This window comes from Cygnus atratus, chromosome 1, assembly GCF_013377495.2.
Source record: "Cygnus atratus isolate AKBS03 ecotype Queensland, Australia chromosome 1, CAtr_DNAZoo_HiC_assembly, whole genome shotgun sequence".
In the NCBI taxonomy this organism is placed as follows: Eukaryota; Metazoa; Chordata; class Aves; order Anseriformes; family Anatidae; genus Cygnus; species Cygnus atratus.
The window spans coordinates 181,140,847-181,156,872 of NC_066362.1; the positions used below are offsets into that span (position 1 = coordinate 181,140,847).

At 44.4% G+C, this 16,026-nt stretch overlaps 1 protein-coding gene across 3 annotated transcripts in view; it reads right to left on the minus strand.

Moving 5' to 3' along the window:
* The window catches only part of ATP7B (ATPase copper transporting beta), a 45,991-nt gene that overhangs the window by 29,116 nt on the left and 849 nt on the right, over nt 1-16,026 (minus strand). The window contains exons 4-5 of one of the 3 annotated variants that reach the window (XM_050714572.1): nt 15,720-15,949; nt 13,103-13,161 (exon numbers count right to left, since the gene is read on the minus strand). In XM_050714572.1, the coding sequence (XP_050570529.1) occupies nt 13,103-13,161; nt 15,720-15,738 (78 nt within the window). In that variant the 5' untranslated portion in view covers nt 15,739-15,949. Of the gene's footprint in view, nt 1-1,303; nt 1,442-3,163; nt 3,627-13,102; nt 13,162-15,719; nt 15,950-16,026 lie in introns of those variants that run through there. The other 2 variants (XM_035542588.2, XM_035542589.2) reach the window with 2 other exon arrangements.

Genomic DNA, 16,026 nt, shown 5'->3' on the forward strand with positions numbered 1-16,026 from the left:
AAAATACAAAACAGAGGGAGGATCTGGTCTGAAAACTGAGAAAACCTAATGAAAGCTGAGCTGTGAAGATCATTTAAACAACAGCCCTTAAATAGAAAAATGATTTTAAAAAAAAGGGAAGACAGTTAAGTAGGGACCCATTGGAAGAGAAGCAGCAATAGCTGGAGATGGCTTTAAAGGAAATGCCAGAGGTGAAACTATCCCCATCTATAGCAGGCAGCTCCGCCCAAGAACCATCTGAAACCATTGACATGAATGGGTCTGATCCCAGCTCCCAGGACAAGGATTTCAGAAAAAACCCATTGGTGTCAAGAGTTGCCCTCCTTGCTGTCTCAGGCAGGAGTTGAGCCTCTGTGCCTGCCCTGGAGAAAATCTGGGCCTGGGGGCAGCAGGAAGAGGCCAGAGGCTCCCGTTCCCCTGGCAGGAAGGAGATCGTTGAACAAGAATACGCCGCGGGGCTGGAATAACTTCTTGGGAGAGCGTGGAGGTGGAGCAGAGCAGGGTGACACTGCTGGATTGGGAGTGCCCAAGTCTCAAGTCACAGCTTGATGCGCAGCAATTTGCCCTGTGGTGTCCAGAGCTCAGTGGCAGGTCCAGAAAGAGAGGTGTCTGCTGCCTGTGGCCTGTGCAGCTGGTGGGGCAAAACGGCCCTCAGAGACCCAGGCCAACATCCCCAAAAACGAGCTGCTTCTTTTGGGTACTCCCATTCAGAAGTACAAAGGCCAAGGGTTCAACACAGCACTGAAGGGCTACAGAGCAAACCTGAGGAAAACAACTGAGCCGGAAGAAAAAAGACAACAAAAAAACCACACAGCACTGGGCAAGGCCCTCCCTCACACATGGTGACCAGCGTGTGTCACCTTGTCATCCCTTTCCCCCTCACTTCCCCTGCCAGGGAGGTGCAGCCACCTCCCAAACACCGGTGTAAAGCCCTCAGTCTCCCAGATATGATGCTGAGGCCATGCTGGCTGCACCCCACAGCTCCCCAAGCATCACCCACACTGACATCCCCACAAGGGGAGCTGGGGCTGCCCTCAGACATCCACCGCCTGCTGCTGCCACGCTGCTCCTGCTCCTCATCTTTCATAGCCAGGCCACACCACCTTGTGCCTCAAGAATCCTTGCTGCAGTTGTCCCTCCTTTGGCTGGGACACCAAATTTCATACCCTGAAGTTCAAGAGCTGGATGCCTCATCACGATGCCAGGCAGTCAGCTGGCAGGGAAACGGGGCTCGGCCCGTTGAGCAAATTCCCGAGATTCTCCCCGTCTGCATGCCCACAAACGCCAGATCTCAGCCTCTCACCTGGTGTCTCTGAAGGTTTTGAGCTGCTCTTTCCCCCAGACATCCACAGGCTGAAACCAGCTATCGCCCTCTTCCCTCGAAGCACACAACTGCCGAAGAATTACCTTATCTGTCGCTGCTTTACCCTCCCTGCTTTGCTCTTTCACAAGCTGCTGATTCACGGCTTTGGATTCAGGCAGGCAGTAACGCACAACCGAAAAGCCACATACTAGTAATTAAATACTTCAGATGTTTTCCCAGTTTGTTATAGGTTGCCAGCGAACAACAAAATGAGGACAGAACAGCCTTGGGAACGTCAAAGGTCCAGAGTCTTCAATCTCACGCCTCTAACAGCGTCATTTCTGAGTGGGCCGGAGGCAGAAATTCAGCTCTCATCCTCCTGAGCAAATCTCAGCGCAGCCTGTCCATCCATCTTGTCAGCACATTCTGTTTAGCTGCATCAGGTCATAAATGGTTGTTCTTCCTTCCCTCTTCCCTCTCCACGCCTCAGAAAGATCAACACGTGACTACCCACTAGTGTTAGTATCTACTTCTAACACAGCTTTTTGTTTTCCAAATGGTTCCTGAGTCTTAAACAAGGGAAAAAAAAAAATCTCCACCTGGAAATTGTGATTCAACAAAAATACTACTTTAAAGCCATGTAACTTTATGGTGGTTTTGTTTTCAAAATGCTAAGCTGCCCTGATGCTTCTGGCCTGGGTTTGCTTATCCCCTTTTAGGAACAGGATTTTCCAACAGGACAGAGGATTGGGAAATGTTTATGCGGTTGCATTCAGTGTTACTGAAATGATACCCATATACACCATACTTAATAAGCCTTAGAGACCTAAACAAGTGTTTTTAAATTAGAGAGAGCTATATAAACCATACTAGGCTCAGTGGGAAAGGGAAAAGCCTTGTCATAAATGGGTGGTTTCTAACTTCGAATTAGAATCAAGCAAAACGCCTTGTGATGTTCTTCACTGCTCCGATATGAGCAGCCCAATATATTCCAGCAAACTGAATACAGAAGAGATCTTTTAGCAGAACAAAGTAATTTATGTCATGACTGTTTTATAGCAAACATTTATAGTGTGAGAAGTAGAGACAGGCAAAGCTTTCACATATCTGCCCTCGCTGTTGTTTCATCCCAGTCTGATTATTTATTTAAGCCATTCTAGTATACACAGTTTCAAAGAACACACTGTTTATTCTGAGAGGTTGTTTTCCTTAAATATACACTGATCCAAATTACATTATTATAATTTGTAACATAAACTTTTAAACAGCAAAACCTCTTTTTTAAGCAATAAACCTCGTAATGTTTTCAGCAGCATTGATCTTTCCAAACCTCTTCTCCATAACAGCCAACCTCCAAAACTACAACTCTGAATTACAAACTAAATAAAATGTTGCCACAGGTATATTATCAAGAATTTTTGTTAGTATTCACTTACTAGTTATAAATAAACTACTTACCTACAATTATGACCTTTTAGCGTTTCTAGAATTCCAGAGAATAACCCAGCACTAGCTGATGTCAAACTACTCAAGCAATCACAGCTCTAGAGGAGAAATATTTCCTCACTAAGAATCACCACTCTGTATTATTAGAGGTGGAGCTGGAAAAATGCTCATTAGCAAATATAGCATACCTCATTATTAATATTTGCTTTCAAAGATTAATTTCAGAGGCTCTCGAGAGGACTTGGCATTTGTGTACTACTTGTTGCAGGGCACAGATGCATGCTGGGGATAGAAATAATTTAGATAAAGAAGGTTTAGCACATTAATATACAACCCAAGTCCAACATGCTTGGTTTAAAATTCTCCAGTTCAGCAACATCTCTTCCCTCCCAACACAAGCAACAGCTCACTGACCTGTCTTTCAATTGTATTGACTTCTGGCAGTCCCATGGAGTTATTTTGCAAAACTTTCTCTTCTTTCTGCAAGTTACTGCTTGCTTCTACTGGAGATCCTGCTTTGGGTTTTTCACCGATAATCAGTAGTTCAGGCACATCATGAGCTGCCTGCCGCTTACGAATAGACAGCAGGGTTATGTTTTTGTTGTTTAAAGTAGCTAAGCAGGGCAGTTCCCTTCTTATTTTACTGTCCACTTTCCTCTCCATTATCTTTGCAGGCTTTAAATATTGCAACGCCAAACGAAAGCTTTAGGAGAGCAGTTAGGCAGTGTGCCTTATCAGCAACTCTTCTTTCAGCTTTACAACACTTGGGGAGCTCTGCCCGCCTCATCAGCGTGCTCATTAGGCATTCCTAATGAAATCCCAGATGTAACCTGTGATCTTTGTGTACGCTGCCCGCTGCACTCAGCTACCTCCTCTGACTGCCAGTTCAAATGCTTCCCACCAATTGGCAGCCCTCGTGCTTACCAAACCGCAGTCAGCGCCGCTCAGCTTTGCGCACGGCGTCGCGGGCGGCTCAGCCAAGGCTGCCTTTCACAAGCTGCTCAAACATGACCTGTGTGCAGCCAGCCGGTGCATAATTAACTCAGACACCCAGGCATTAGCTCCTTGTGGCCACGGGCACGACCACGGCTCCTGCAAAGGGCAACGCTGCTATGCCGCTTCCCTTTTCCATGAAGTAACCAGGGATTTCTTGGATTTTTATCCAGGAAATGGTCCCCTCTAACACTTTAAACATGATTATGATAGCTAAGATTCCTAGGCTGAATGTCTTTCATTTATTTAGGGCACAAGGACAGTCGTTCCTGGTTTCAAAAGGGAAAAGAAAAAGACCGAGTACCATATTTGTGCTTTTTAAAGCGCAGCTCTTTACCATCCCCATGCTTAACTAAAAATAAACAAACAAACAGAAAGCTAAACCAGCAATTAGTGCCATGAAGGAGAGGAGAAAAAAAAAGAAAAAAGAAAATAAAAGAAAAAGTATTCCCTCTGGCAAACCCAGTTCCCCTTAGATCCTCTCATCAGCTCCAGGAATGTCTAATTAGACAGCCATACGAGATAGGCACCATCACTACAAGTGTCTAGAGCCAAGCTGGATGTATTTCCCTGGGGCTGCCTGCCCCAAATTCACAGTGCTGTTCTAACCTGGCGAGCGGGACCTCGAGTTCCCTGAGCATCCAGCAGTGCAGTCCACTTCTAAAGGCACCCCTAAACAGGTACCTAAAGACTGCCCATGAAGGGAAATTACACCATATAGTCAGTGTGTCAGCAATTCACACCCCCCCAACTATGCACTGACCTCACTGCACAGGCAAGCCTTAAAATGATCGCTTTACATTTAATCAGAAGCTCTTGGATTTGGAAAAAAAAAAAAAAAAAAAAAAATCACCAAATGTACTCCCATGCAGAGATCAGCACACAGGATCAAAGTCTCAGCACAGCTCAGTCACGGCAAAGAAACCTGAGGACACACATGGCACTCCAGCTGTCTGGCAGGACAAAGTCAGAATCCTTTTACTTTTTTCCCTTGACATCTCTCGCACCCCTGCTCGCACCACGCAACGAATGCGATAATCCTCTTTAGAAAAGGAAGGTCTTCTGCGAACGAAGTGAAAATCAAAACGCCATTATAGCACCATTTTGCGTCAGTCTTAATGCACAAGAACAGGGATAACTGGAAAAAGAAAAGTGAATTTGAAAACGTTTTGAGAAATGGCACTTCTAAAGAGCATAACAAGCACGTAATGACACCAGTACAATTTAGGACAGGTCCAACAGAAGCTTTGTTAGCTACAAGGTCAGAAAGGGAACATCCCAGCAGAAGCTTTCTCTCTGCTCCCCATTCTCTCCCAAGTGACTGCAGAGACCCAACCTACATAATGTTTCCCAAAAAAAAAAAAGGAAAGAGGTAAGGCAAAAAATCACTCCCATGTCAACAAAGCCAGGTGACCATCCTTGGGACCGTGCCTGGGAGATGGGCTCCCCAAGCAGTTTGTCAGGTGCCCAGCTGGCAGCACGGAGAGGTGGATCTCGGTGGAGCCTCTAGCAGGGTCACGTACAGTATTACCGTAGCTCAGAACCGGGAGCTGGAAACGATCCCAGGCTGCTGGCTTTTACTCAAAAGGAACTTTTCCTTTTCCAGACTGCTCAGATCTTAAGTACTAATAGTTTTACCACCACGCTATAAGGCGTAAAGCATCTGTTCTGTATTTATCGATAAAACTGGTTAAAAAGGCACCTGACTTCAGATGGAACACTTCTCTTAAAAGCTGTCTTTAATTCTTCAAAATATTTCATCTTTCTGACTTTACCTGGCTTTGAAACAACAAACCAAAAATCCTACAGTTTGACTTATGTGAAAACATTTAATTACAGTGTCTTTAAATACTAGGGCTACATCTACTCATTAAAGATAGACATCCAAATTAATAATCTATTTTCTAAGGCAAACCAATTCTCTGACCCCAAATCAAAGATACTGAGAAACTCAGCTCTGCGTACTAATTTCTATTCCAAATAATGGAAAATTCAAATTCTAGAATATCTTAGGGAACAGAAACTGCAGTTTCTGGCCAGCTCTAAGGTATATACTCAGTCCACTCACCTCAGATAGTATCTTTATTATTCAAAATATCCCAAACCCTACCTGGCATGCTGCTGCAAGTGACTAATATTCATGAGATATCATGTGATGAAGCTTGCTGTAAAACAAATTTGAGGTTCACCCCAGGCTGAGGTTCAACTTGGGCTGAAGGAATAAAGAAATATTTAGTAAGTCTTCTCCGCACCTCGTCTCTTCTAACCCCCAACTTCTGAGCAATTCTAAGGTAAAAATCTATTTGCTTGTTCCTAGAAGTAGTGGAAACAAGTTCTTACTTAATGCCCTCATGGTCCTCCTCCTTCAGCAGTGCTGAACGCTGACTTGGAGGTGGAGGAAAAGCACATGAGGCTGTGTTTTGAACACCTCTACAAGGTATTTTACAAGGTATTTATAGACATAAATATATATGTACTTTTACAAGGTATTTACCTACATTAAAAAGAATTATTTTGCTGGGAGGAGAGGACAGTTTTCTACAGCTCTTCAGACGAAAGGACTATAAGATGTATTTCAACACAGCTAACCAATGTGAAGCCGTAGGCTCCAGCAGAGATCTGTGGCAATGGCGAATGAAGCCCGTGCAGCTGAGTTACCAGCACCAGCTCTTGGACAAGCGCTGCCATTCACAAAGCAGAAACACCCCAAGCATCTTGTGAAAGAAAACCCAATTTCAATGTACCTTAAAAAAGCAGTCTGAAAGCTCAGAGGCCCTGCCCTCTCCCACCCCCCTCCACAACTCTCTCGTGGCCCAGGAGCCAGGTCTGAGGGACGCGATGTGGCACCCCAAGGGCAGCAATGTCTGCTGGAGGAGCGAGGCAGCTGCTTGGAGTTACCCACCCAAATTGTTTTCCCCATTCCTGCTCAATTAATTGCCCCTTTGGAGCTGATGCTAACTGTGTCAGCTGCTAACAGCAGGTGAGCATTTTACTGAGGGCTGAAGGAAGGAGCTGCTGCCTGTCTCACCTGGTAACAGCAACGTGCCCTGGTTGGAGGCTAGATGTTACACAGCTGAGAAGCTTTACCAGGAAGAATCACTCAGGGGTGGTAGCATGGGATTTAGAGGGCAAATACAAAATCTGCCTGCTGCTTTTGCAGCTCTCTGCTAATGCTGGAGGAGATATTTTCATCGTCATTCAAGAAAATACAAAACATACCAAGAAAATTGACTTTGTCTTAAAGCCTCAGCAGCTCATAAAACATGTTTTCCCCTTTATGCTACTTGCTACCACCAGAGAATGTATTAAGCCCACAAAAAGTACGTCTTTGTGTAAATTATGCTTCCTGGGTGCATTCATCCCTGGCTTTATAGGATGACTTGTCCTGTGCCTAATCCCTCTTGTCCTTCTTGTCCAAAGCAAGCATGTTAAAATATTCTTAACAATGCCTCGAAAGATGAGAAGCTTGGGAGCAAGTTAAAAATCAGTAGCCTGGAGGTAAGGGGGTCATATTGCCTTCACCTGACAGGCAAACAAAAGGAACCGGTTCAGATACCTGAACATCATGTCAGTGTAAAGACAGACTTCAGTATTTACACTAAACTAGAAAGCCAGTCTGCCTTTGAATATAAAAATAACATTTTTCTACTCTCCTCATCGGATATCAGATATCTGATATACAATCCATTCCAAGGCATGCAAACAGTGACATCAGGCTAAAAAAAAAAAAAAAAAATTCACATTTGACTGTGTTTTGGGTTCTTTTAGACTGTCTTCAGGATGCACTCCGCTAAAATTTTGGAAATTCTCCCCCATTAAAATAGAGGCAGACTGGTTTTGTTTTTTTGTGTGTGTGACTGCAGAAACTGGAGCTTTAAGAAGAACAGAGAACTGCAAAGCTCCTAGAAACATTACAAACAATGCTGGTAACTCTCAGTTATCGACAGGCTGCTACAAACACCTAGCCAGAGCGTGAAACAGAATTTCTCCTCCCTCAGCGCCCTCTTTAAGCCAAAAGAGGAGCAGTGATTAAATGCGTGCACCACTTCTTCAAGCAAGCCCCTGCCCTTGCCCTGCAGCCACTTTCAGCCGGACAAAGTGACAGCTGCAGCTGAAAGTTCAACGGAAGCTTGGTCACATTCACGGTACAGAGCCACATCCTTGACTTTTCTGAACTAAGTGGCATACTTATTACAGAAAAAAAAAAAAAAGAGACCTTTTTATAACTTAAGAGGGAACAAACTAGACAACTTTCCCTCTTTAGTGGCATTTGCTCTCAGTTTTGAGCCATGAAATCAGAAGGATACCTCCTTGGCTACAATGTCCTGAGAAGGCTGGCAGCCATCAGACACCCAAGTATTTCTATAAGGTGAACGATATTCAGATTCCTCTCAATAGATAAGGAAGCGTGATCACACGTAACAGTATTTCTTACGCTGTAAGAAAAAAAAAGAAACCTTTCAAAACTCTGAAATACAAGGAATCAAATTCCTACCTGCCATGAATAAAATTGCTTAAGAGTTGATGACCTCATTTCAAATCAAATCAGCTCAGACTTTGGCTCCAGCTTTTCAGGAAGCAGACTCAATCTTCTCTAAATATTTAAAAACGGTTGTTTGCTCTAAACCAGCAGGACTCGGCGGAGAATCTCTTTTGTAACAGGGCCCAAAAACGCAGACTCATTTTTTCACTCCATGGCTTCTTCATGACTGCAAATTGCGTGGACTTGGTACTTTGTCTGCTTTTAGCAGCATAGATTTCAGCATGATAATTTCTGTTATCTGTATTTATAGTGCAGGAATTTGTTTTCAAGTGCCTGGAAACTACCACGCTGATCATATTACTTCCGGAAAAGGCACACCTTTTGGGTCAGAGTTTAAGTGCAAAGAACAATTGCAATCGGGCTGAATTAATTCAAGTCCAGCTCCCCAGCAACATTCGGCCGTGTAGCAGGCGTGTGGCACCTCGTCGGGTGGTGGTGGCACGAGTGTGGCAGAACTTGTCGGGCAGCGCCACCACACACCCAGTATTTGCACTGCTGTGTTCCCACTGCCCTTAACTCTCTGATGCTGTCTGTGCTTTGCTGTACCCAGCTCAGAGCTGGGGTTTGGTTAGAGAATTCGAGCAAAAGCCTTTCTGAACTCCACGCAGAGAAAAAGAACCCGCATTTTTTCCACCTTGACTGCACTATTTTAAATACGGCTTGGGAATGAGTAACATTACAAAAGTAACAATTTTAGAAGGCTAATTTGAGACAACAAAAAGACCTGTTTATTACCTGTGAACTGTATCAGTCACTGCTAAAGATCGTAACTTTCGTCAGCTAGCTTGGCTATCTACATTTAGAAATAAGACTCGAGTTCTTAAGTCTAGTTTTGTTTCGTAAATTTCCTAGTATTTTTTGTGGGTTTTTAAAAATATGTTTTATATTTGTTTTGAATAAATACTGAGTCTCTGAACTGTGATTTAAGTAACTGGGAAGCCTGAGGGTTGTTTTGTTTTGTTTTTGTTTTTTTATTATTTTTTTTTAAGTAAGCTACTGTTGACCTTGTTGCAGGCAAACTAATAGCAGGCCCTCTCAAAACTTCAATTAATTTTTCCCCTGTACAGATCAGGAATGTAAGCCTACACCTTCAGTGTCATTCGTCTATATTACATATCCTCTAAATCTGTCCCTGACTGTAGAGCCCACAATTTAGATTTACTATTAGTTCCTTCCCAGCACTTATTTCCAGTCATTCTTGTGGTCACGTTTGACAGGCTGAGATTTCAGTTTGATGAGTCGCCTGACACTGCGTAAAGAACACAAAGCCCATCACATCTGTAAAGCATGAAAAAAAAAGGAGAGGAGAGGTAGAGAGGAGAGAAGAAACCAACTTGGATTTAAGCCTGTATTTCTGGTTCTGCAGCTACTGTTTAATCCCAAGCACAACTGCTCAGCCTTTGAATAGGAGCTTGTTTCATCACCTTCACTTCAAGAAAAAGACAAAGCAGGGGTTTGTGTTGGCACTACAAATGCCGCATCTAAAATACAAACGTACTGCCTTTTTTAGGACAGCCTAGATATGTAAGGCAAGCTCAAATTCAGCTTCTCTTTACTGTTGTTTCTGCATATCTTATATTGACAGCTGTCTAAAACAACTTCTTTGCAGAAAGAGAGGCCTCTCCAGCAATTCCCAAATCCCTAAGAAAGCTTGATACCATCGCTCCTCACCTCAGCAGCCGGGGTCCTCTGACATCCAGTCCTGACCCAAACCACCATTGCTCTCCTGGTGTTCCAGATAAAACTGCCTGGGAAGCAGGGCTACCCCTTTCAAGATCATCCATTTGGTTCTTTTACTCTTTTTCTTACCCTCTCCCCGTGGTCTGGTTGCTGTTACTGGGTAGAAAAACACAAGAGGGTTTGGGGACCTCTCTGTGGCCTTACCCCTGCGGAGGGCAGACCCTAGGCGACCCTGCCAGCAGGGGCTCATGAGGACACAGCTGCAGCGTGACCCCAACAGCCTGCCTGTGAGGCCGGGGCTCTGCCACAGCCCAGCCAGGCCAGCACAGGAGCCCTGCTCATTTTGGAGCCTCCTGAACTGCAGCTCTGCCCTTGGGCAGCTTTTTCTTCCCAACCTGGAGATCAGAGAGCTGCCAGCCCCCCAGCTGGCTCCCTGTGCCCCGGCAGGCAAGAAGCAAAGAGGGAAACTTCTGATGAGGACACTACAGGCACACAGGAACATTCGGAGGTCCAAACTGTAACATGTGAGTTGCTGTTTAGCTAACCTATTTGTGGTGTTTTCCTGCAAAATTTCTGTTTGCTCTTCAGGGCCAGGAACAACATCGTGCTGTCCAGGTCTAATACCCGGCGTGAGCATGCTGCCAGCTCTCGGTCAAGAGCCCCAGGCAGGGAGGTCACAGCTTCTATCAGTGGACAACATGTACTTCTCTACGGGTGACCATGAAAACCCGTAGACTTTGCCTCGATAGAGCAACACTGATCCACTGCAGAGACTTACAGAAACTGAGAGGAGAAAGAAAATATAAAGATGAAAAGATACTTGCTGTTATTTTTTTCTGCTGGAATATCTGATGATAATTCCGTAATTATCTGATGGTAATTCCATCAAGTAACAAGTGGCAGCCTATGAGACATGGTGAGGAAGAATGAAGGTAGAAATGTCATAGCTACAGTGACACTGAGGGATGGAAGGCAACAGCAAGGCAACTGCTACTAATTTTAAGCTCTCTCTTCAACTCAAACATATGCTTCAAAAAACACCTGAAGGAAACGGAAACAGAGCAAACCTCTTTCTGTTTACAGAAAAAAATTATCTGAAACATGTAACCTGGACTGAAAGACGCAGTTAAAACCCTGCTTTGAAATGTGTACAGCGTTTCTCAGGTTGTTTTCTGTGGTATATGCACTGGGCTCATCAAAACTGACTGTAAAAGCAGTCCTTATTTATTGCATGAGCACCCAGAGGAAACTGAAGACATTTGACTCCTTAAAAAAAGAGCTCCTGGGAGCTTACAACTGTGAGACAAAACACTTTCGGGCAGCGAGATGGATGGTATTTCCATCTCTCAGCCATCTTGTCATTTCCAGAGTTCACCTCAGCCTGTTCTACAGAAAAAGGATGTCTCCTCCAAGGACACGTTTAGTCAAAACTGATGCATTCTGCAGCTCGGTATAATAGAAGGTAACCATCCTGAGAGTTGCCAAGCAACCTGCTGAGATTTATTCACTGCCCTCAATTCCTAGGAAGCAGAGATGTCAATCCATGGAAATTCGGGGTCAATTCATTTATTATTCCCTCCTGTTACCTCTGCTTGTTGAAAGAAAAGGTACTGCGTCAGGGAACGACTTTTAAGCAGCCCTAGTTCCCTCCCCAGAAGAGAATCTCTGAATCTGCACCATGGGAAAATTGCCACCCCTTCAAACTTTCTTTATCCCCAGAATAGAAAAAGGTCAGAGGAGGTGGCAAGGCACAGTGCCTGCATCTCTCATGTAATTCTCTTCTGTCCTGCTCTGCAGCCAGTTTCTGGCTATTTTCTCTTCCCTGATCCGTGCCAACAAGCCAGACACGAGCACAGAATGCAAATCCTGACTCGTCCTGGATCCGCATGAAACAGTTTGGGTTTGCAACCAAACAGTACTCCCCCCTGCCTCCTGAAACAGGCAGAGGGACGCACACACAAATGCATGTGCACAAACGCATCCTGAACAAGTCAGGGCAGGATTTTTCCTTTTCAGTCTGTGAACCCTTTAAAGTCTGATGATAGGGCTGAAAAAATAAATAAATAGCAACTCAGTGAAGTTGTGCATCTTCCTGAGCGGCTTCATAGTTGATTTAAACAGATATAAGTTGATTTTCTTTTCAGTTGGTAAGTTTCGTCGTTGATTTTTAACAGATATAATTTAAGGTACTGCTGTGAGAGAGATGATCCTTCATGATCTCCTTCATGTCCTGACTAGGTGTGTATGGCCACAGAGACATTAGTATCTGCATAAGGGAGGAGGAAAAGAAATGGGGGTGTAGGTCTGCTATCACAGACACTCAGAAATGCTCCACGGCCCCTCAGGAACCCAAAACGTCCAGCTGAAAAGGCTGGGACTTAAAGTGAGTCTACGTGTTCCTTTGCAAGCTCAGGGATGTAACTGGTAGGGCTACAACAGTTACCGTCTCATTTCTGCCTGTGCTCTGAGTTGCTTGAATGTTTCCTTCACCTGCCCTGAAAACGTCAGACATTTTTCCTGCTGCTGACTGCTCAGGAGAACTGACAAGAGGCCATGGGAAGTTAAAACACTGGCCCGGTCCACAGAACTAAACTCCAACAGTAGAATCGATTTGTTTTCCTATGTAGTCCTTGTCCAACTGGGACAACTTGCGTGAAAATAATTTTCTGTTAATCAAAACCGGTGGGTTCCAGCAGCTGGAAGTTGCCTGGTGATGCAAATAAAGGTATTTTATAGGAACTCTTGCAAAAATTCTGTGTAGATCCAAGCTGCTTAATACTTAATGTTTCTGCAATTCTCCATTGATTCTGTCAAAAAAATGGTTTTGCTCACAAACACACAGTGCAGGCATCCGTGCCCTGGAACATCTAGCTAAAAAGTAAAGCTGACAGTTAGAAAAACAAAATCCTAGAATTGCAACTTAGTTAGAAACTTTAATATTATATAAGTAAAAACAACCCCATGGTGTTTTGTCCTAAATATATATATGCCACAATTTATTTCCAATACTTGTTTTTTGCTTCATGAATGTTTAGTACAACTTTATTTCTGCCTTCTGTTACTACGCAACGAAGAACAAATGTACTGTAACATCCAACAACCTAACACAAGAAACGTGCAAAAAAGGAGAAACTTACTGTGTATATGAACGATATAAGATTCTTCCTGCTAAAAACAGTCCCCGGCATTTTGGCAGCTAAGAGAGAGAAACTTGTATGAGAAACTCAGTACCACACAGAGTGTATTCCAGAAAGAAAGTAACCAACAGTACAAGAAAGTATAAAAGACCACATGACTGTCATATGAATACCCTTACACAACATTAATCCAGTTTCTTTGTGTTTATCACTTGCCAGTGGTCTTATTTTTACCAGCTTTCTTGTACGTGGAGCACTCAGCAAGAATGAGAGTTACAAAAATGTACTTAAGAGCTACCTCCAATGCCTCACAGGCTTGAGGAGAACGCCTTGTGAGTGGATTCTGCTATTTGTTTTGAATCCTGCTTACTTGTTTGCATGGATCTTCCTTCAGAGTGAGGACCTTAATAAGGAAAGCAATTAAAACAGGACAAAAGTGCTTACAGAGGCAGCAAAAGATGAAAAACTCGGTACATCTCTGAGCAGGTGAGAACAAAGCCAACTTCATGACAAGGCTCGTTTCATTTCTTTGGCATGTCAGCCACACGGAATTTCTACAGACAAGATGTTTAATAGCATTCCCCCTGCTGGAGCAGGAACGCTACAGACAGCCCAGCGCTGCTCTTGCTGATGTTACTGGCAGTACCTTAAACGCATTCATCCAGTATCTTCTGCTACGTATGCATTAAGGTGGGGAAGTTGTGAAGTGATGACAACCCAGTTAGTCTGCGTTGGATATTCACACATTAAAGGTATCCTCTGCAGTCTGTAAGGCTGTCGGCAACACAGTTTTCACATTGCTCACATCAAAAGCTGAATACCCTGTGATTAAAAAAAAGCTAACAAAAAAAACCTTTGAAAGTATTAATACAGCTTGTCTTTAATTACCCCTAGATGGACTACAGAAAAAATAAAACAGATCAGCAGACCAGAGCACCTCTCCTGTGAGCAGAGGCCGGGAGAGCTGGGACTGCTCAGCCTGGAGAAGAGGAGGCTCAGGGGGATCTCACCCAGGGCTGTGAATCCCCGCAGGCAGGGGGCAAAGAGGCCGCAGCCAGGCTCTTGTCAGGGGTGCCCAGCGCCAGGCCAGGGGCAGTGGGCACCAAGGGGCAGGCAGGAGGCTCCCTCTGAGCACCAGGCAGCACTTGTGTGCTGGGCGGGCGGCTGAGCACTGGCCCAGGCTGCCCAGAGAGGCTGTGGGGTCTCCTCCTGGGAGAGCGGCACAAGGCGCCTGGACGGGGTCCTGGGCACCCTGCACTGGGGGGCCCTGCTGGAGCTGGGCTTGGGGCCGGGGTCCTCCAGAGCTCCCTGACAGCCTCAGCCGTGCTGTGGTTCTGTGAACCATAAATTATTAGAACTGAGAACACTATTTGGTACTCCCACCACCATGCAGATTTCTCCCTACAACAAGCAAGTTTACATTGCTTCCAAAATAAAGAGAGCATCCCAGGCAGTCTGAGGTCACTATAAAATATGCCCGAAGATCTGCAAAAGAAACAGGGGCCCCACTGTACTGCACTCTTCTCCTGCTTAGCACTGGTAAAGATCTGGAAAAGTTGCACCAGACTATGTATTTGTTTATGCAGATGCTTTATTTCAATGTGGCTGAGCTATAGGTCATATGCAGCCTATGTATAGGTTGTATGCAGCCTTAAAAGACATCGTGTTTCCTGGATTATTCCACATGGAAGTACCCATCAAGAAATAAGTGTACATTATAAGGAAAGGGCCGTGAAGCCTCAAAAAAAAAATAACCACTAAAAAAAAATACATCAGAGATAGCTTCTCCTGCCAAAACAATTCCTCTGGCCTATCTGTTGTTTGCCTTGGGAGCAAAAGCAAGACAAGAACAGTTCTACGAATGCTTTGCTCTTGAACTGTCACCAGGAAAATTACATGACTGTAGAGGCTTTGTAGCACTAAAGCTGGCCAGTCGATCTGCATCCGTGCAAAAATTTTTCTGGGAAGTGCCAGACCTATGTCCCACAGTGGCAATGCTGTGCACAAAGCATGCCTGGCCGTCCGGCTCCCTGAACAAACTCTGAGGCTCTCCCTGCTGGAAAGTTCACGCACTGCAAATCCAGTTTGCTGCCACAAGCCAGCTGTTTCTGTTGTGCCTGTGGAGATCAGTCTTTTTCTTCCATTTGCCAAAATGCACAAACATATACATTCCTTAAGAGGAGATTTTAGGAACTCACAAAAAAGTGGTTATACCATTGCAGGAAAAGCAAAATATTTTGTTGGGCTCAAGCTAAAACATACTCCCGGCACTTAGGAATCCCTGAAGAAATGATACGCCTTGCGCTGGAAGCTCTGTAGGCTAAATCCTCATTTCTCGTTCCCACTACCACTAAGCTTGCATGAGCCTTGACTGGAAAGAACAAGTTTCACTTTTCTAGCCATATGAAGTCAAAATTGTCTGATGACTGAACAGAGAGTTAAATTCAAAACACAGCATCTGTCATGTATGGCTCTGGCAACACAATGGTATGTAGATGTCTACCTTTTTTTTTTTTACTTGCTTCTCAGAACTCTCTCTCTCAGTCTCATCTTAATTAAGCCATGGCTAACTTGTGATCCATCAGCTTCATAAATAAACTCAATCTAAGACTCATACCTTCCAAGGGAGTGGCCATAAGCTCCTTTTCAAGTCAGTGGAGAGACACACAACTTTCATCATCTAAAACAGACCAGACTGCTTGTCCCCTAGAAGAACTATGCCTCTTCTCTGAACCCGGGCAGTTAGCTTCAAATGTTGACATTGCAAGAAATGTGTCTCGAGTTGAGAGGTGTGAATCCAGCACAGATCTCTTCTGCAAGCATCTGACATGCTCTCAGGCAGCTGGTCTGTTGGGGAAGAGAAGAAGATTAAGGGAGAGTAACTAGTGCCTGTTGCTCCCAACGTATGAGAAGTGTTGGATCAG